General features: G+C 42.7%; 1 protein-coding gene across 2 annotated transcripts in view; it reads right to left on the reverse strand.

The window, feature by feature from the left end:
• Nucleotides 1–22814, reverse strand: part of mark1 (MAP/microtubule affinity-regulating kinase 1) — a 45351-nt gene that overhangs the window by 8591 nt on the left and 13946 nt on the right. For both annotated transcript variants that reach the window (XM_080016773.1, XM_080016772.1), the window contains exons 4-11: nt 11296–11344; nt 10797–10862; nt 8698–8768; nt 7117–7173; nt 6790–7026; nt 2971–3090; nt 1444–1543; nt 1234–1346 (exon numbers count right to left, since the gene is read on the reverse strand). In XM_080016773.1, coding sequence (XP_079872899.1) covers nt 1234–1346; nt 1444–1543; nt 2971–3090; nt 6790–7026; nt 7117–7173; nt 8698–8768; nt 10797–10862; nt 11296–11344 — 813 coding nt within the window. The remainder of the gene's footprint in view (nt 1–1233; nt 1347–1443; nt 1544–2970; nt 3091–6789; nt 7027–7116; nt 7174–8697; nt 8769–10796; nt 10863–11295; nt 11345–22814) is intronic.

Here is a 22814-nt window from a genome sequence, read left to right on the forward strand (position 1 = left end):
CTTAACTAACCATGACCTGCTGCCAACTACTTACCTAACCCTAAGTAACCATGACTTGCTGCCAACTACTAACCTAACCTTTACTCACCCTAACCTGCTGCCAACTACTTACTTCACCCTAACCATGACCTGCTGCCAACTACTAAACTAACCTGAACTAACCCTAACAAGCTGCAAACTACTAACCTAACCCTAACCTGCTGCGAACTAATAACCTAACCCAAACTTACCCTTACAAGCTACCAACTACTAACCTAACCCTTACCCGCTGCCAACTACTAACCTAACCCAAACTAACCCTATTAAGCTACCAACTACTAACCTAACCATAACCTGCTGCCAACTATGAACCTAACCCAAACTAACCCTAACAAGCTGCAAACTATTAACCTAACCATAACCTGCTGCCAACTACTAACTTAACCCTCACTAACCCTGACCTGCCGCCAACTACAAACTAAAGCCTAACCTGCTGCCAACTACTTACCTAACCCTAAGTAACCATGACTTGCTGCCAACTACTAACCTAACCTTTACTCACCCTAACCTGCTGCCAACTACTTACTTCACCCTAACCATGACCTGCTGCCAACTACTAAACTAACCTGAACTAACCCTAACAAGCTGCAAACTACTAACCTAACCCTAACCTGCTGCGAACTAATAACCTAACCCAAACTTACCCTTACAAGCTACCAACTACTAACCTAACCCTTACCCGCTGCCAACTACTAACCTAACCCAAACTAACCCTATTAAGCTACCAACTACTAACCTAACCATAACCTGCTGCCAACTATGAACCTAACCCAAACTAACCCTAACAAGCTGCAAACTATTAACCTAACCATAACCTGCTGCCAACTACTAACTTAACCCTCACTAACCCTGACCTGCCGCCAACTACAAACTAAAGCCTAACCTGCTGCCAACTACTAACTTTACCCTAACTAACATTAACCTGCTCTAAACTCTCCCCCTTTTTAAAGCATCTACCGTAATATGTCATGTGCTGTCAGTAATGTCCCCCAGAAAACTCAGACTGTACTTAATAATCTAACTCAAGTTAATTAAAAATCACACAATTAATTTACTTTCATCGTTTGACAGCCTTCATATTATTTGTTTCCAATGGGACATAATGGTTCGCGTATTTGTCTTATCTGCACGTAATGCTATCAAGGCGCATTCAGGCTGGATGGAAATGAGATCAGGAGCATGGAAGCCGCTGACCTCTGGAGCTTTCCTGCCCAGGAGCAAGTAGGTGGCCATGACATCATCGTACTTCTGGCCGAGCAGCGATTCTGTGATCTCATCTTTCGGAAATCCCATGGTGATCATCAGCTCTGTCGGTGGACAAAGGACGAACAAGGTCAACAAAGAACGTAAGGACCCACGGACACAGACACAGGTACGGACAGGCAGACTTTCTGACTTTCAGACCTATTCTGGAGGAGTCGTTGAAGTCCGTCTCCGGCTCGATGTACGGCTTCAGCTCCTCCTCCTCGTGCCCCACGTTCATCCAGTGGTCTTTCATGATTTGCTGGAAAAATAAATAAGCAGTCGGTTCGTCATTCACTCCACAGACTTATGTCGAAAAAAAAGCTCCTCTTCAAGTGATCAAACATCATGGTGATCCACATCTACAACAGTATTAAATGGCGCGGGCACTTCAAAACTGAGTGAACTGGAACTGGAAATGAGACGGGCCCTCCAGGAAATGGTGATTTTGTGATCGCAATCCACAATTCTGCTAAATTACCGTGACTTTTCCGCATTAGACGGCCAAATCGAGAGACGACTCGAACGCTCTGCCGCTTCCCGAGGAGACGGAGCCTACGTCAGTGTCAGAGCAGCGTCATTGAAGTGCTGATTGTGTCTGGTGTTTACTGTATGTTGAATTGAAAGTTTATTTTATAGGCTGAATACTGGAACCCAGGCAAAAGCTGTATTATGTTTTTGTTGCAAATTTCAGTCCAAGGTTCTTTATCATTAAAAAAAATTTAAAAGTTGAGTACTAAAATATTTCCAGTTGTTTCTGTGATTTGTAAAATGCATATTATCATACTAGAGGATTATAAATGACAAACAAAATCCATGCAATAGTTGCCAATTCCCACAATTGCACCGCAGAAAAAACACTTCAAAAGGTCACAAATTGCATTCCAAGCTTTGAGAAAAGCCGCAGCAAAGTCAAGACATTTTTGATGGCAACGACCACAAAAAAACAACAGCTGCGAAATGCTGGAAGAGCTGCGGCGTGACGAAATGTTAAAATGAATTAAATGTTGGATGCCACCGGAGGAGATGCTGGATGCGTCTCGACATTCAAGATTCAAGATTTTTATTTGTCACATACATATACATACTTCCATACATATATGCAGTGAAATGTAATGAGCATCCAAGCATCAAAACAGGACGAGAGATGCAGCAAAAGAATCCCGATCGTTAAAGCGCGGCACTGCCCGGCGCGAGGAGGGAGGATCCAATCTGCTCTTCCTGATTTTTGAGGCGGGAACGCACATTCTTCTTTCTTTCTGTGGACATAGAACAGGGTGACCTGTGTCCTGCCCGACCGAGAAAAGCCTGATTTAACAAGCGTGACCTCTGGGAACAATGCGGAGGCCATCGGCTGCAAATGTTGATTGGCCTCAGAACCGGAGCTCAAAATACCACGGCTCGGCTTCCCGCTCCGGCGCTGAGTCACGGTTTGTTTGGTTGACCGCTTTATTTTAACCCTAAATACAATCAACTCTGTAAATTCCTCGAAACAAAGAAAAAGCAGTTTTCCCCGATCTCCTGTGATCGGATGAGGTGGCTTCGTAACCTCGTCCAGGTTACGAACTCCACAGACTTAATTCCAATTGATGCAAATTGATGTGAAGAAGGAGAAGGAAATCCCGAGGTTTAAAACATTTCTACATCCCGGGATGTAATTGGGAGGGCGGAATGTTTATCCGCAATTACCTCTAAACTGCCGCGTTTGACGGGGTTGAGGACGAGCAGCTTCTTCAGCAGGTTTTCACAGTCTGTGGACATGTAGAAAGGAATCCGGTACTTTCCCCTCAGGACCCTCTCCCTCAGCTCCTGCACGGGGGGGAGAAAAGACATCACGCAGACGGAAGAAAACCAATTTAGGAGTTGGACGCAACGTTGTTTTCCTCGTAAGCGACGAGGTCGGCAGAGCAGTCCCCGCCCGACAATAACGTGGGGAACTCCCGATCTGGGCCTGAAGACCTCTCAACGTTTTCTTGGGTCTTTGGCTGTAAAGTGGCACAAAATTCTACGGAACAAAGAGGAAGTAGAAGGAGAAGAACCGAGACGTAGAGCTGTCATGATTATTTGATAATTATTTGATATTATGACTCGTCGTCAATTAATTATTATATTATTATCTGAATGTCACGTTATATAATTAGAGGTACTATTCTGCAATAGTTCGACATGTATTATTACAAGTTTATTTCATGCATCGTACTGGCATAGAATGAACAAAAAAAAAAAACAATTCAACTGTTATTCGCAATTATTTGACAATTAATCATCAACTAAGTAGAAAATCAATCGGAGCAGGAGCGGAGAGGGAGAGAGTCCGCTCAGAGCTGTTTTGAATTTATTATTTATTGATTGATTTGTAACGTTCATCGTGTAAAAGTTGTATTGCGTGTACAAAAATGGCTGTGATGTTTTCCCTCTCGCTGTGACTTAATGTGTTCATCTAACCCTCACTGTGAAGTGTACCGTCTGAATCAACTACCACCACAGAAATGGAATTTCTTTCATATTGAACTTATTTTGCTCCCTTAGTTTCTTACTTGTTTGGAAAACGAAAAAAACGTAAACCTAACCGGTGAGCGTGCATCGGGCCCGGTCCCTCGGCCTCAGGGAGCGGAGACGCTCCTCCGGTTCCGAGGGCGGTTTGAACGATGCTGGAGTGGCTTGGAGCCTGGTGGGGAGCGGTCGAAGCGGACCCCACAGAGCGGTTCCCACACTCAAAACATTTCACGGTCCCGCATGCGGGGAAAAAAAGTCAGTGGCTTCTGACTTTGATTTTGGCTTCTAAACCTGTCTATTTACGCGCCAACGTCCGCAGTGGAAAGGAGGTATCAGAGAATTGGAGTGGAGGTTTTTTTTTTTTTATTTCTCCTCCAGACATCGGTGCACGGGTTCCCAACTCCAGTGCTGGTTTTCCTGTGTTTTTATTTTAGATGTGTATATTTTCGTTTGTTTCCTAGATGCATGAAACAAAATTGAAGCTAAAATGAGGGACGGTCCCGTTCAAAAAAAAAAACAAACCCTGTGTCTCCACTGTTCGATGCCGCGTCACGCACGTCTTCCCAGTGCTCTCTGTCACTATGGGACTTCATTTTGTAAAAAACTAGTAGTAGTTAGGTTAGCTACTGGTGAAATGTGCAGGAAACCCCTGATGAGGTCAAAGATGCATGACAATGATCTGCAAATAAATCACCACATTAAAATGTTGCCATTCTGCAAGAATGACAGAGCTCATTGACGACTTGTTCTCCTCGGGATTCCTCCGTCCTGCCCTGCACTCCATCCCTGAAAGGCTGAGGTGCGGTGCAGACGGTCTCATTCTGAGGCAGAATATTGTAATTAACGGATGACATGTAATTAAATGATTGCGCATGAGACGGTGTAATGACTTTTGTTCGCTCCTCAGAGCCCCAATTTATTCACCGCCGCCGGGCAGAGTCTAACCCAGGACTGGGGACAAGTTTTTTCCAATTAGACAACAGAAAGGGCGGCTAATCTAAAAAACCTTGGCTGCAACCCCGCGACACTGAAGCAAAAACTCCAAATCCAGAAGTCTACTCTCTGCAACATCACTTCTCTATCACAAATAAGACAACTAAAAATGACACGTCAGGTTTGGTTTATTTAGGGCTGTTTAGGCTTTAAGGCGGATTTACACCGAATCCGAAAATGCATCCAATAGTCTGATCTTTCCCCTCTAGTGGTGTCGGATGAAGCATCAAGCTGTCTTTCCTGTCCAGCCCGGCACAAAACTGCATCTATTTTTGCTTTTCTGTTCCATTTTAACTGAATGAAAGGTTGGAAAAAAAAAAAAAACATTTACATGTTTGAAAAGAATTCACAAAATTGTATATACATTATTTATGTCTGTTTCAGTGCAAAGTCGGCTTTAGTATTGCGTATACCTTTATTTTCAGCAAACACAGCAAAAAATGTCCACTAGCTGGCCCTCACAAGTCGAACACAGATTGGGTCCAACTTATAAAATTTCCCAAATGAAGAAGAGTGAGACTGAAAGAAAAGCTGGGTATTATTAAAAAAAATCCACAAATAAATGTAAATGCAAGCTCATTCAAATATGAGAGTTGATCCACAAATGCAGATTCAACACTCAATAGGGCAAAAAGCCAAAATAACTAGGTAATAGTGGGAAAATATTTTAGAAAATTGTTTTGATCTACAATGATCTACAATGTATTTATTTATCTAGAAAAGTTAATTAATATAAGAGACAGTATACGTTTGCGATTGGATTCTTTATGGATTGAAAAATAAGTTGTTTTTTTTAAGGTCATGATCTACTTATTCATGGATTCTATCTGAAAGTTTTTATGTTTTTAAGATAAAAAAAATATATTTAGATTAAGATAGGTTTATGTAAATCGAGGTGTTTTTTTCTCTCCTCAGTTTGACTTGATAAATCGAGAGCTGTGCACGGCAGAATTTGGTTCACTATTTACCCACCCCTCAAGTTTCTTCTGCATGAAACAGAACTTCTCGTGCATTGATTTTACAAATTCAAGCTGCATGTTTTCATATGTTGATCTCATATTTTAAATTGTGGACCGCTTATAGTCTATTTAGGGATAAATGGGATAAAATTACCATCTTCAACTAAACCTGGCAAAAACAGAATTGTTGGTTTTCCCGGCCAACAAGGTATTTATCACAACATTGATATCAAAATTGAGTCTTTATCTCTTGTTCCTACCAAGGCTGCAAGAAATCTAGGTGTCATTATTGATGACCAACTGGAATTCTCAGACCATGTTGCCGCCGTCTCTCGGTCGTGCCGCTTTGCACTATTCAACATCCGAAAAGTCAGGCCGTACCTGACCCAATATGCCACTCAACTGCTGGTACAAACCTTGGTGATTTCCCGCCTCGACTACTGCAACGCCCTCTTAACAGGCTTGCCGGCCTGTGCGGTGAAGCCACTGCAGATGATACAGAATGCGGCGGTGCGACTGGTGCTCAACCAGCCAAAGAGGGCACACGTTACTCTGCTGCTTATCGAGCTCCACTGGTTATCTGTAGCCGCTCGCATCAAGTTCAAGTCCCTGATGCTTGCCTACAGATTGATTGTTGGGAATGCTCCCACTTAATTAAATACTCTTGTAAGAGCACGTTACCCCCCGGATGCTGCGTTCGTCAAATGAGCGTCACCTGGCTCTGCCAGCCGCACAACCACGGAAATCCAGGCTATTCTCATTTGTAGTTCCACGTTGGTGGAACGAGCTGCCAAAAACCACCAGAGCAGGGGCCTCCCTCTCTGTCTTTAAGATGCACTTGAAGACCCAGCTCTTCAGTGAGCACCTCCTCTCCTAACTTACAATTACTTAGCACTACTTAGCAGTATTTATTTATTGTTACACTAATGTTTCTGTTGCAATGTAGCTTGAATGTAATTCTCCCTTGTAAGTCACTTTGGATGAAAGCGTCTGCTAAATGACTAAATGTAAATGTAAATGTAAATGAAGCCCCAGTCCGTGATTAGTCCGTGGCCCTCACCTTGAGGTTCTGTCCGTCGAAGGGCAGCGACCCGCTGACCAGCGTGTAGAGGATGACCCCCAGGCTCCAGACGTCCACCTCGGGCCCATCGTACTTCTTCCCCTGGAAGAGCTCGGGGGCGGCGTAGGGCGGGGAGCCACAGAACGTGTCCAGCTTGCTGCCCAGCGTGAACTCGTTGCTGAAGCCGAAGTCGGCGATCTTGATGTTCATGTCGGCATCGAGCAGCAGGTTCTCTGCCTGAGGAGGAGGAGGAAGAGGAGGAGGGACATGTGGACTCTGAAGACACCAGGACAACCTGACAATGTCGCTCCAATCAGATGTTCCTACCTTCAGATCCCTGTGCACTATCCTCCGCTGGTGACAATACTGCACGGCCGACACAATCTGGAATCCAAAGAGACACACAGACACACAGACACAGACACAGACACACACACACACACACACACACACACGCACACGCACACGCACACGCACACGCAGATACATAGATTATAATGCGGGGGCTGGGAGATCTAGAGATATAATATCAGAATTGTGATATCACACTACTGTAGATATCGTCTGGGATTTTGGTCATCGTAATGCGTAATGCTAAGTAATGCTACTTATTCCGCATGAAGGTTCAGCTGTGTCTGTGATCTACAGTGGTTTGATACCGTGACAAAATGTATGGATTATTGTGCATTGCCTTGGACAAGCGTCTGCTAAATGACATAACATAATGTCATATAATGTAATGTAATGTAATGTAATATTGTAATATAGTCACATGTTGTTTTTGAGGAGCATCATGCTCTTCTCTGAATTCACAGACTAAATAGATTAATAGACTAAAGACTAAATATCTTATGCAAGTACCGATAATAACCCCGAAAATATTGCCCAGTCCTATCCACCAGTGTGTGTAAATGTAAAACTGCTGGGGTATGACAAAACAATGTTTGACATTTATTTTTGGTTTCACAGCATTCTGAGTTTAAATCCATAGTATGTGCAGAAGAGAATCCCGCACATCGTCTGTAAATTGCAAATAAAGAACTCGTTGATAAAGTGAAGCGATGACGAAGTGACCTCCATCAGGTAAATATCATTTCCCCCCCCCAATTCTTTTCCCCGATTCCAATCCATGTCTAAATAGGCCATAAATAAAGTTATAAATCAAATGGTGACCTTGATATTATTGACACACACAAATGCACAAATAATTTTCTTTGTGCTTTACCACTCTGCACAATTTGTACATGTCACCCACACACATACCCACACATCTAAGACAATGGACAGTATGAACCTTGAGGACTGTTTTTTTTCTCTCTTCTTGTGGGAAGACATACAGTACATACTCACTCAGTAATCATTTGCAAAATAAAAAATGATATCTAATAAAATAATACAAAAAAAACTAGAAAAAAATATATATAATTTTTTGAGTTCACAACAAACAGTTGCATTCCATGTAGAATGTGGCCATAAATATACATTTTCTATGAGGTTGCTTTTTTACACCACTGGGCGTCAGACCTGCTTCTTAATGTTTTGCCTGTCTTGCAGAGGGGATCGGCGCATGGGCTCGTCAGCAGCCCAGCAGCGGAACCCCATTCCTCCTGCACCCGTGGGGATCATTATCATCATTATTATAATAATCCGCAGTTGTTGTGGCGCCGCCCCTTGCAGTCGCCTGCCTGAGTGCCTTGTGTCGATAATGCACGTTTTAGTATTTTTAGAGCTTATTGAGCTTATTGTGCGTAATCACTGGGTGTCATGACATTTCACTGCGTATATGTATGTGACAAATAATCTCTTGAACTTGAACTTGAACTTAAGGATGTGAATTTCGAATCAAAAGGGAAATGATGGAGTGACGCCACGAGTGTGAGTTCAGAAAGCTGGAGACCAACGACTCACCTGTCTGAACTTGGCCCTGGCCTCCTTCTCCTTCATCCTTCCATGAGCCACTAAATAGTCAAAAACTTCCCCTGGAGAAGGAGCAGAGATATTATTATTATCACCTTGATGATATTCTCCTTGGCATTTTTCAGGCTAAAAGTGTCTGGATCACGACATTCGCTGAAACCACGGACATGATTGAGGTCTTGTTAGAACATAATGTACAGACATCTCGTTGTTCCAGTTTGATCCTTATCGAGTTACATTTGGACCAGGAATCGTTTGGTTAACTGACACATCACTATTTGTAAATAAAATGAACGAGATGAGATTTACAGTAAGATGATTTATGACGTCATAATATTATTTACCAAAAATGTACAGTTTCCGATTGAGAAATTCCAGTCAGATCGTGTCCATTGTGCGGCGTAGACTGTCACTCTGTGGGGGTTCGACGTTACTGAACTATCGATTTACATGTATATTTATATAGCTTCTTCCCTGGTAGATGTGAGTAGATCTGTTTGATTGATATTTAAAATCGGGTCCACATTACTTGGCCAGATTAATGCAAACTTAATAAAATAAAAAAATAAAAACTTATCACTGTGTCCTGTCAAAACCACTGAAAGGTGCGACTGAGTGACGTGTTCAAAATTTAGCGAGGTGTCGAAAAAATGGAAGCCATGCAATGGTAATTACTCACAGAAATACCGCAACCTTTTTTGTATTTCATGGAAATGTAACTTACTGAAAATGTAATTCAAGGAAAAAACGTAACAAATAAATTACGTGCTCCAAATGTCCACCCATCACTGAGAGTGCAGCTATATTTCCACAGACAACACGGTGAGTTCGAACAATGAGAAGTTCTGGTTTACAGGCAAACATGGATGGTTGTTTTAAAGACAGGAGGGTTGTGCTGTGGAGACCGCATGGTTTCTCCAAATGATGAGCAACCAGGAGACGACAGACTAGGGGGAGCCCATGTGGGGTTGAACGTAATCGGCCAGAAAATCATGTTGCATTTCAGAGAACCCAGAAAAATGTAATACATACCAAACACAACTAAACTGGACCCTGTGTATTGCATGCAGCTATACACAGTATATAATCATATATAATCATTATTATGACTCTAGTAGTTTTGAAGCCTGAACAAAAAAAAGTATTTTTCAACATAGAAAATTCACATCATAGTCGGACAAACTTTAAACCAAAATAAATGGTTGGAAACTGTTAATTTATTCAGACTTTTTCGACTTTTTCAGATTCAGACATTTTTGCACGTCAAATCACCCCAAATCAGCTCTCTGGCCTACACCCACACTAACATAAGAGAGGAGAAAGAGCTTCCCCAAGAGTGACAAATGCTTTGGATAGACTTCGGCAATGACAAGAGTAGTTGCAAATAAAATGTATTATATAATTATTATAATGATATTACTGTTGTTTAAAATATATTTAAAAAATACATGAAAAACCGAGTCACAATCATGTGGGTTTCCCAAGGTTTTTTGAGGCTCCAAATTTATCATTTAAGATGGAAGCAGAGTGGTAGGTTTCTCAGTAGTAAAGCGCTCAGCAAGACTATGCTATGGGCAGTTATTTATGAATGATGGGAACCAACATTAAAGTTGAAAAATAGCAGAACTATCCTTTAAAGTGACTCTGGCAGGAGTATAAAATAATGTGCACAGTCCCCGTCCAAAAGCAGGAGCGTGAGCAGGATCTACATCATCGTGACACCCAGCATAAGTGCCGTCATTTTCATTGTCATCATCGAAAATGGTCATTGTGTTCACCGTCACCATTACTGGCATCATCTTCATCATGGCAGCACTCTTATCGATGTCCCCCGCACCACTTGAAACAAAGTGCACTCAGGCACCAGGATGCTGAGCGAGCGGAGTCACTTTCCAGACTGAAAGATTAGGTCCTTGAAGATTTGTATATTACAGTAAGGTGAGATGGAGAGATGCAGCAATGTCGTTATAGTGCACTGTCAGTACACTATCTTTAGGAATTTGGGGTTGATGATGATGATGATGATGTGACAAAACACCCCGAGGGTCATATTAGGACGGAATTAGAGGAGAAAATGAATGGTCCCTTACCTCCACTGGCGTACTCCATCACCAGGTAGAGCGTCTTCTCCGTTTCTATCACTTCAAACAGCTTCACTGGAGGAGGAAGAGGAGAGGGGGAAGGACCGGCCGAATGAAACATTTTAATAAACAAATTATAGAAAATAATTAGAGAAAACAATAAAAAAAAAAATTGGGAAATATTCTCAAATTAATGGATAAACCAGAATATAATAGAATTAGGGCTGTCAATTGATTAAAAGATTGAACTGCGATTAATCTGTTGCTTGTTGATTGCTCCGACAAGCAACAAGTGTACAGCCACCCTGATCCCGGGCGCAATAACCGAGACCCAAGACAGGTGTGGCTGCTTAAATCACACCATCCCCACACCACAAAATGTATTTAGCATTTATTCATCTTCAAAGGGTTTTTACAGGCCATAGCGTGACTTCTAATGCTACCATGCCCTGCTTTATAAGAAATAGTAAGTAGAATGAAAGGGAGATTTTTTTTATTCTCTGCTTACCAATATTTGGATGATTCAGTATCTTCATTATTCGGACTTCCCTGAACAGCTGTGGAAGTAAAGAGAACTCAGTGAACAAAAAGCGCAGGAACAGTGCAAGTCGTCATGTGAGTCATCTGCAGTCTGTTCAGTTCTATTTCGACCAGAAATCAACATGCTTCCTCTATAATTCATGTAATTCTGATTCCAAACTGACCGGGAAAGCAAGGTTCATTCGTTGTGTTTTCAGTCAATGTTGAAATACTGACGAAATGAAATTTGAAAACAGTACAATTCTTCATGTCTAAATTTCGACTCCGGTCTCTCAACACGGACGCACGCACACACACAACCACGCGCACACACACGTGCGCGCACACACACACACACACTTTTCCATTGTTCACGTTCTAATCACTAAAGCCTTTCTCAAAATAAATAATTCCAAACCAGGCAGCAAGCACTCAGACAGCCAAGGCCGTCAGACCGCTGCCGTTCGATAAAACCATCTTCGTCATCATCGTATTTACGTGAACAACAGTCCAGAGACAGAATCTCAACATGCCAAAAAAGACATTTTAGACAAACAGGATGCACGTGTAGGATTAGGGCTGGGAGATGCATCAATATAATACTCATGATATAACTCATAATATAATAATCATGATATGAGATGATATATCATCTGGGATTTTGGTTATCGTAATATTTATAGTAGTTAAATATTACGTGGCATAGTATAGGATTATAGTAATATTAGAGTTAAATGTTGTCTTTAAGGCTGCTTTACCTTCGACAGACAGACAGACAGACAGACAGACAGACAGACAGACAGACAGACAGACAGACAGACAGATAGATAGATAGATAGATAGATAGATAGATAGATAGATAGATAGATAGATAGATAGATAGATAGATAGATAGATAGATAGAAATTGGAAATTGAAATATACAATAAAAACTCACAATGAAATATGGCAAGATTATTGAAAATAAACCTAAAAAATTAAAGCAGTATAAACCTGAAGTATTTAAGCCGTAAAAACAGAAGGAAAAATAAACAGAAAAAAACCCACAAAAATCAACAGTAAACTAGAATTATCGTGTTGCGATTGTATGCCCCCGCCAACCAGTCAAGTTGAAGTTTACATCCATGTCAGTGTAGACAATATACATTATGTAGTGAAGACTTTGGAGGAATTTAATTAACGGTATTAAGTGTATGGCGAAATGGAACTTATCACATAAGTGACATGTATGATTCCTTCCAGTGAATCATTTCCAGTGAGACATGTTCTGTCTTCACTCAGAGACTATTTTTACAGAGTAGTGCAGAGGGCCGATAGAGAGCTTTATCACATGGCGCCAGGACGATCACGGCTCACCCCTCTCTACATTTTGCTGGGGCGGATTGGCGGCTCATTCAGACACTGGGTCATTTCACCCAGGTGCAAAACAGGGCGCTTCGACTGCTCATTTGTCCCCACTGCCATCAGATGGTACAACGGCAGCGGAGACTAAGCTACAAACTGTAAAAAGCTTCACACACATCTTCCACCCGGCAGCACAGACGCTCTACTGTACTGTATACAATCAAGACAGTTTCAAGGTGGTCAGCCAGGATTAGTGTCACCAATTCAGTGTGTGACCAAATGTGAAATATGGTCACAATCTCCCCTTCTGTTATGGAGTTACAGCGTTGAATAAAGGCCAGAAAAGTGTTTATGAAGAACATTATGATGTCACAGTGAAGTTGTCCTTTTACCCTTTGGAAACCCAAATGAGTTGGTGATCGATATCAAGTCATGAAATCCTAAGATATTTTATACACGGTATGTGAAAATGACTACAGCAAACCTGTTTAGTTCAAGGGATTCTGCAAAAAAATAATGTTTTTCCATCAGTTTCTCCCTCCTTTCACGCTCCCACTGCTACGTCACATGAGGCGGCGCCGCCACTGAGAGGTGCTGTTCAATCACTTACATACTGCCGCTTCCTATTCGTCACCGGGCGGGAGTCGGGTTTCACTCCGACCCCGGATTAAACGTGAGGACGAAGAACACTGATTTGTTTTTTTTGAGGATTTTAATGAATGTGATGTGTATTTTTTATTGCATTTTGTGGGGGAAAAAAAAGCGTGTGTGTGTGTGTGTGTGTGTGTGTGTGTGTGTGTGTGTGTGTGTGTGTGTGTGTGTGTGTGTGTGTGTGTGTGTGTGTGTGTGTGTGTGTGTGTGTGTGTGTGTGCGCCTATGCCTATGCCTATGAAGGGAGCTGTCACAAGCTACGCGGAACAGAAAACGACGTTTTGAGAGCAGAGTGAGAGAGAGAAAGAGGGAGAGACAGAGAGAGAAAGAGGGGAAGGGAGGTAGAGAGGGAGGGAGGGAGGGAGGGAGGGAGGGAGGGGGAGATAACACCTGCATCATCTGGAATCCTCAAGCAACCTCAAGTGAAGGCCTGTTCACATTGGAATAATGGCCCCATTTAATGACCTAGAAACACTGACTGCCCCGGCACTTATGTAAGGACCAAACGGCCATTAGAAGATCTGCACATGCACGCACACACATGGACGCACGCACACGCACGCACACACACGCACACGCACACACACACACACACACACACACACTCGCACGCAGCATTTAAAGAGACGCGCTTAAAAATATTACTGCATTGTCAAACTGGAGCCCAGGGCCAAGGGAACACAGCTCCAGAACATATTGGTCCAAATGGATGAAGTGTAGATAAGATAAAAGAAAAAAAAAAGCAGAAACTCAACTTAAGACAAACGATATGTTTCTCTCAATGAGACTTTTAATGAAAACCTACGTGCAATGCATTTCCAAAGTCCAAAGATTTCAGCAAAAAAACAACACATGTTCCTCTAGTTAATTTGTGTACCGCCAGTGATTCTTGCTTGTTTGTCTTTGATTTATATTTATTGTTCATTCTTTATCTTCAAATGTATCTTTGGCTTTACTGTATATTGTCAATTATTTCAGGTGATCCTCTGGTTTATTGTTTCATGTATATTGCAATTTTCTCTTACTATTTGTGTTCTTATTATATTCTTTGTATTTTCTTGTTATTATTGCTAATTTGGATTAAATTTCCCTCCAGGGATCAATAGAGTATCTATCTATCTATCCATCCACTCTTGATTTGGTCATTCTATGGCACAGATAAAGGCTGGCTGACATATCAATATTAAAAGTATCCATATTGTGATAAGAGACTAGACACCATCTGGGATTTCGGTCATTGTAATATTGTAATACAATCAAATGTTGTTTTTAAGTCTGTATGAGTAAAATAATGCAATTTTCCAAACTTCATGGACTGTTCTGTTGGTCATAATATCCACATCACTGAGGATTGATTCTCAAATACTTTAATGTAAATATCTGAAAAAAATGGGGTGATGTTTGATTTTGTGAACATCGCCAAACCTTTTGTTACGTTCATTAAAAGATATTTATATTTAACTAGACCGTTTCTTCAGTCTATGATTCTATGTTTCATGTAATTTATTTTTGCTAAAAGTTCAAGATTTCCGATGTGAGCTGCCTTATCACCGTGACTTCCCTCTGGAGATTAGGGAAGCAACAGTACAGTGGGCTCACGGTTCAGTATGTATCATGGTTTTGGGGCCACGGTAACGGTACTGTTTTGGTATCTTAATATTTGTTCTTATATATGTTACATTTTTTTTTTATAAAGTTAAAAGGTGTCAAATGTTTTTATAGTAGTCTGCCACAAATAACTAGTGTAATGCTCTGTGTGTGTGACTGTGGGGGGAGATGGGGGTTCAAGTTCTTTGGTGATGGTAATCTGATTGGAGGGGAAGTGTCCAGGATAGTGGATAATTCAGATATTCATTTTTATTAATATTTATTTAACGTTTCACAATAAAAAATAAAAATAAAACCAGTACTGTAGTTAGTTATTTTTGTGCAGAACAGGTATAAAGTAAAAAAATCAATAGTAATATAACTTATTGAAATAAAACCTCACAGTCCTACAAAATAGCCGTTCAAAAGAATCAGTTTGTGAAGGACCCAACTCTATTTGAGTGGAAGCGAGTGTCTGAAGAGAAGTTCGTAATAAAGAGGGACACGGCCGTCCCAGGGGTTATTTTCCAACTGGACACCTTGATCGATTGCACTCTTTACAAAAACATTTCTATGTAGTTTTATCTTGTATTTCAATTCAAAAGGCTGCGTAGTCGCATGTAGTTGAAAATAAAGAAATAGACCTCTCATGCAAAAAAATTGAGAACGCGGACCCCGCACGACTGACTGGTGGAGCCGCAGCAGTGGATTCAATAGGAAGCAGCACTTACTGCACGCTGCACCGTGCCCGTACGCTGCACCAACGCATCCGGTGGACTTCTACCACAATATCGTAATACCGCAGTTCACGTGTGCCTATTGAACCGTAGGGGGCCGCTGCATCTCTTCCGGAGATGCATAATGTATGTATGTATGTATGTATGTATGTATGTATGTATCTACACTGTATATTGATCTATTTATCCATCCATCATTTAGGACCCGATTTCAAAACATGGCATCGTAAAAGCACTTGTATTGAACATTTCACTCAAACCCCCAAAGTCAATGAGGGTGAATGAACACAGAAGTCGAACATCCATCCGCGCACGTGCTGCGTGTGTGTGTGTGTGTGTGTGTGTGTGTGTGTGTGTGTGTGTGTGTGTGTGTGTGTGTGTGTGTGTGTGTGGAATCCCCCCACTCAAAAGAAAGATTCTGTGAAGACTCTGATGTGTGTAGGCGTGCGCACCTACATATGTAAATATATACACATATATACACAATTTTCTGTGTTCTGAAAAACCCAACAAACGAAAAACTTTGAAGAGAAATAAGTAAATGCATAGAAAATCCACCACTGAAGTTGAAACCGGGCGACTGTAACCACTCAGTTTGATTATTTAAATCGATCACATCCACAACGGTGATCAACAGAACTCTACATGCAGGGAGCGTATATCCTGCATCGCACACACACAGACAAAACATTATTAGTAAATTGGCCTGGATCTCCGTTGTCTGTGCCAGTGACCTACTTCCAGCCACCCAGAGGCTCCCAGACTTCCCAACCAGCCTTAATTACAGCCACGTCCCCCGCGCACGAGATATCAGACCGGGAGCGCTCGCAGGAACTGACCGCACTATTTCAGTCCCAGCACCACAGCTGCTTATTCAACATGGGGGGGGTTATTGATAGGCTACGTAGCACCGCCAGTCCTCCACCCTCCCCGTGAGGAATGAGGGTGTGTCTGTGTGTGTGTGTGTGTGTGTGTGTGTGAGTGTGTGTGTGTGTGTGTCACAGAGAGAGAAACAGAAAGTCAAATGGGTGATCTAAAAATCTCTGAACGCATGGAACTCCGACACAGCTCATTATAAACAAATAACCTTTTATTTCGGGGTTTGCCGGAGAGAGAAGGAGAACAAACCGGCCGGGACAAAGGGAGACGAAGACAGGGACAGAAAGCGCCGAATGACCGGGATCCAAAGGAGGAATGCCCACCCTGCCTTCCCAAACTGAGTTTTTCCGCTTATTCCTCATGATTGACCGAAAGGAGCCTTAAGATGAACTGGAAAAGCCAAGTTAACAACACTCCAACTCCAAGCCCACTGCGGGACATGGAAATGTCGTCTCGGGGCTTGATGGAGTAGCCTGCGTGTAGTATTTTCACCCTTGTCTGTTTTGTGTGTGTGTGTGTGTGTGTGTGTGTGTGTGTGTGTGTGTGTGTGTGTGTGTGTGTGTGTGTGTGTGTGTGTGTGTGTGTGTGCGCGTGATTCACCACAGACGCGCTGCGCCGTCCGTCCCATCGCATTCCGCTCGTCTGAACGGGACCAAAGCTCGCCGCGCCCACAGGCACCGGCTGCGCCGTCGTGAGGCCTAATGTACAGTGGCAGGCACAAGGCCGGCATAAACAGCGGGCATTAGCAGATCCTGACCCCGGTGGAAAGGAATATCACTCTAAAGGATGCTGAACGCTCACCGACGGGCAAAAGAATATCTAACAGAGAAAATAAAACGTGAGCGTTTGGTGACCTTGGGAGATTACAATTCTGATTGGATGGACTGGCTCCGTTTCGATCCTCTGAAGGACCCGTGACAACTTGAGTTTTGGCCGTTTCCTAGTCAGCCCCCTGACCAGCATCCTGATGTCAGCTCACATGTTTGGGATTTTTAAAAATACATTTTTCAGTTCTCTCGGGTTTGTGAAAAAAGGTGAACTTGCTTCAAATTGATCATCGGACGACCAAGGTAACACATCTTTTGTCAAAGGTGCTTCGTTAATCTGTACATTTTAATTTGTTAAAGCAATTTTCAAATGAAATGCACAAATGCAAATTACGGCAAATAACTTTGTCTAAAAATATGTGTTACCGTAACTCTCAGCGGGCCCAGGAGAAGTAGGTTTCTTATTGTATGAAAAAGAAAAATCCTGAATTTCCCCACGGGGAAATTGTTAGAATTGACTCAAACACTATAATACACGCGTTCCCAATTATTATGCAAATTATATTTTTCTCTGATTTTCCTAAACAGCCGATGCAAATTTAAGTCATCAACCGTTAGGGTATAATTCGAATGTTATTGAACAAATCTCCCAACAGTATTTTTTTCAAAAATAAAAAACTCAAAATGCAACTGTTCCAATTTATTATGCACAACAGAGTTTCCAAACATTTTATAGGTTGTAAAGAACTGAAAATGGTCATTTGTTGAATGTTTAGCATTAGGAGGTCATATTTACTGAAATCAAAAGCTATTTCAATCAAAAATATCTTCACAGGACAAGTTACATGTTAACATAGGACCCTTCTTTGATATCACCTGCACAATTCTTGCATCCATTGAACTTGTGAGTTTTTGGAGAGTTTCTGCTTGAATTTCTTTGCGGGATGTCAGAACAGCCTCCCAGAGCTGCTGTTTTGATGCAAACTGCCTCCCACCCTCATAGATCTTTTGCTTTAGGATGCTCCAAAGTTCTTAATAGGGTTTAGGTCAGGGGAGGATGGGGGCCACACCATGAGTTTCTCTCCTTTTATGCCCATAGCAGCCAATGACACAGAGGTATTCTCTGCTGCATGAGATGGTGCATTGTCAGGCATGAAGATGATTTTCCTACGGAAGGCACGGTTCTTCTTTTTGTACCATGTAAGAAAGTCGTCAGTCACAAACTCTATATACTTTGCCGAGATCATTTTCACACCTTCAGGGACCCTAAGGGGGCCTACCAGCTCTCTCCCCATGATTCCGGCCAAAAACATGCCACCTCCTTGCTGAAGTCGCAGCCTTGTTGGGACATGGTGGCCTTCCACCAACCATCCTCTACTCCATCCATCTGGACCATCCAGGGTTGCACCGCACTCATCAGTAAACAAGACTGTTTGAAAATTAGTCTTCATGTATTTCTGGGCCCACCGCAACCATTTCTGCTTGTGAGCATTGGTTAGGGGTGGCCCAATAGTAGGTTTATGCACAACTGCAAGCCTGTGGAGGATCCTACACCTTGAGGTTCGTGGACTCCAGAGGCACCAGCAGCTTCAAATACCTGTTTGCTGCTTTGTAATGGCATTTTAGCAGCTGCTCTCTTAATCCGATGAATTTGTCTGGCAGAAACCTTCCTCATTATGCCTTTATCTGCACGAACCCGTCTGTGCTCTGAATCAGCCACAAATCTCTTCACAGTACGATGATCACGCTTAAGTTCTCGTGAAATATCTAATGTTTTCATACCTTGTCCAAGGCATTGCACTATTTGACGCTTTTCGGCAGCAGAGAGATCCTTTTTCTTTCCCATATTGCTTGAAACCTGTGGCCTGCTTAATAATGTGGAACGTCCTTCTTAAGTAGTTTTCCTTTAATTGGGCTCACCTGGCAAACTAATTATCACAGGTGTCTGAGAATGATTTCAGTGATCCAAAGAGCCCAGAGACACAATACCATCCATGAGTTTCATTTAAAAACAAAAAATTGAATGTTTAGGACACTTAAATCCAATTTGCATAATAATTTGGAACGCGGTGTAGAGACACAAAAATCAAAGAATTGCGAGCTACCATCAGGAAAACGGTCAGGGCTAATGTTCAAGTTCAAGTTCAAGAGATTATTTGTCACATACATATACATACGGTCATACATATATGCAGTGAAATGTCATGACACCTGGTGATTACGCACAATAAGCTCTATATATGTGTGCTGACTAGTAAACGGTCTAAAACTCCACTTGACACTGACCGGTAAGGTCACTTAAGGTCCTTCCTCAACGGCCCATTTTGTATCACAGAAGGATCTCTCAAATGGATCTGCATTGGAACGGGAGGCGGCCACCGTCTTGAAACAACCAAGAAATAATCTCATCTGTTGCTCATGTGAGTTATAACTCAGAAAAATTCCATTAAAATGGGCTCTGTTTTTTGTTTTTTTTTTGACGACGGAATGCAGCGGCTCCTATTTACCGACCCGAATGCCAGGGCAACAAGAGCAGCACGAGGCTTGGATGCAAGCGGCGGTCGCTCCATAACCGAGAGGATTAACGGAGGGATCTATTTTGGGGCCGAAAATACCCAAAAACCATGACAACATCACCATGTTTCACCGCAGATGACATGTGATGCGTTTCCGGTGGCCGATCTCCAGAGGAGCTTCGGGAGCTCGGCTGACCTCATTTCCTGTTGTGCTCAAAGCCACGAGCGGTACCGGGGCTGGCGGCGGGCCACACGGACACCACCGCCTCATTCTCACCAAGTGACAAAATCCCCCAAACCTCCTCCCATCATCATTTTTTGCACCACTCACTCGAAATCAACAGATTGACAAAGATCAGTACCCGCTCCTGTACTTTGGCCGCCGCCGACCACCCCGACGTACCTTGTGATTCGGGGGACAGGGGAGGCCTTTGGATTTTCTTTGGTATACTGGTTTATCTGTTTCTTTAAAATGAAAAGATTTCTCTGCCAGACTTTGAAAGAAAATCCCTTTTAAAAAGAGTGATTATTGCGTGGCTGCAGTTACAGTTTCTCTCCAAACCGATGGTGGAGAAATAAACTGGTAAGGTTTATAAATGTAGCACTGAACACCACGGAATGGTGCAATGCTCAACAGCATTGATGCAAATTGACCAATGACCATAAAGTATTGAATTTCCATGATCAGCCCATTCGTTAATAGCGTCCCCGTGGAATCAAAATCATCGCCACAATTTAATCGTGTTTATGTGTGCATGTCTGACTCAGGAAATTATTAAGACCTTGCGCATGCACTTAGACGTGTTACCGAAACTGACGCAGATAACCGAGAGCTGGGAAGGAGGTTCCCGAAAAAGATTTCCTAACCTCGGCGGCAAAGACCACTTTCCAAACATAGATAGACAGATAAGATACGAACACTTCATAAAACCCCGGGGGAAGAATTCAGAAAAGACTTTGCATGCGTGTGGTACACTCGTCTCGAGTGCCTTTCTGCGTGAGGACCCACATGTTTGGGCGCCTGCATACGTGCAGAAATTAGACCTGCGCATTTGCCCAGGCTGTGCCCACAGGGGCCAGATGGTGGGCCCACATTCCTGGGCCTCTTGAGCCCGTAAAAAGAGAGATCCCTGGCACTTTGACAGCGCGATATAAAAGCGCCGGAGCGGAGAGCTGACGTGACGCGGCTGGATCAGACCACTCAGACCTCACTCGGCTGACTTAAATACTGTACATACTCAAACACAACGCGCATCAAGGTTAAATTCCTCTTCGTTTTCACCTCGTATCAAGTCTATTCAATTACTGCGGAAAGAATGAAGGGAGGTGGTACAAAGTCAGCTCGGGGACCCAGAAGCTGAGAAACAAGCACACACGTTCTCCATTTACTCTTCATCCACACAAAAAGGCCTGAGTCATTAAATCAATATTATATCTCCAGAGCGGTGTCATTTATATCGGGGTGCCCTGTGCGCTACAGCCACACCTTGAAAGTGGATTCCCGGCTGGGGGAGGAATGTTTCCTTTTTTTATCATGAACGAATGCTCTACTGAATTGAGATTGTTCCCCTGGATAGAGGCAGTTTATTTTAACCAGTAGAACTCCCAACCACCTTGAAAAATCTACATTTGGACCAAAAGCCTCCAGAGCTATCAGATAAAAAGGGTAACAAAAGGGTCACAAGCATGGTCAGCAAGAAAATATGGAGCTAATTATTGACAAGGCAGGATGGAGACGATTAAGGCCTATATAATACGATTATGGAGACGATTAAGGCCTATAATACCTGCGTTATTATTATTAATATTTTATTATTTATTTATTTGTTTGTTTGTTCGTTTGTTTCATTTTTTCCCCCCGCCCTTGTTAATAGTCTTGTAAATAGGAACAGCGCAGGAGTTGCATCTCCCGAATTAAACAAAATCTCTTCGTAGGACAGACAGGGGCAGCAGCTCTGTCCTACGTATCTTCACAGCATCGTCACAATATCCCACGTTTAGATAGATTTAGAGGATCAGTGCGCGGCGATCGTGCATTAGGATGGAGATTCTCCTTAATGCACCGGCGCGGGGAGGTTCACAAGGACAGGACACTCTGAGTCAATGAGACAATCGATGCCATCCAGGAGACGACCGCTGCATTAAAAGACAAGCTCCTGCATTGCAGATGGCACTCTCATATGGCGTTACCGCAAACAGGGGTGGTGGGCAGAGGGCAGTAGCACAGTGAGAGTCAAGCTCTAGTACAAATACACGCACGTACTCACAAGCATGAATATGCATGGACAAAGATGCATTTGCACAATGTACACGCACACTTATGTTTATGCATACGCTCTCACTAATAATAGCTTGTCAGTGATAAAAGCTGCAAGACCTCTAAGCATTGACCCCCCTCCCCTTGCCGGTCAACACTCGCCGCCACTGACATCTGAAGGGAAAGATGAATTATTGAGTAGAGGGACCCGATCTGTCTTGGTTTTCTCAAACGACACTTCTGCGCCTCCATATTCGCCGCCGGGCAGCAGGCCACCACATCCATCCTGCGACGAAACGGCTTCTGACCTAAACGGCCCCCCCCAAAAAAAAAATCCCCGGAGCTATGCAGTCAATTCGCACCGAAAACGCAAATAACACACAGCGTGAACTCGGCCGTGTGGCGGCCAGATTGGAAAACACATAATAGGATGATTAGCACTCGCTCCCAATGAAATTCATCTAGCGCAGATTAGAGTAGATATGAAACTGATTGGCTGAAATTGGAACTAGCCCGGGCCAGTAATAGATTTCTAATTAAAGTCTGAGTGGATTATAGATCTTAGACAAAGACGGGCTAGAAAAGGGGCTTAGAATAATGCGTTTGAAATTAATATGTTATTTTAGCTGCAAATTACCTTACACATTTGGTCTCAGAAAACAAAAAAAAACCACAACGGGCTATATGTCAACCCTTCTGCATTTGCATGAACTCCAAAACGTCCAGTAAATTGTCAATCTGTCAAATATGGTCTTACACACTTGAGCTTG

This window comes from Zeus faber, assembly GCF_960531495.2.
Source record: "Zeus faber genome assembly, chromosome: 16".
NCBI lineage: Eukaryota > Metazoa > Chordata > Actinopteri > Zeiformes > Zeidae > Zeus > Zeus faber.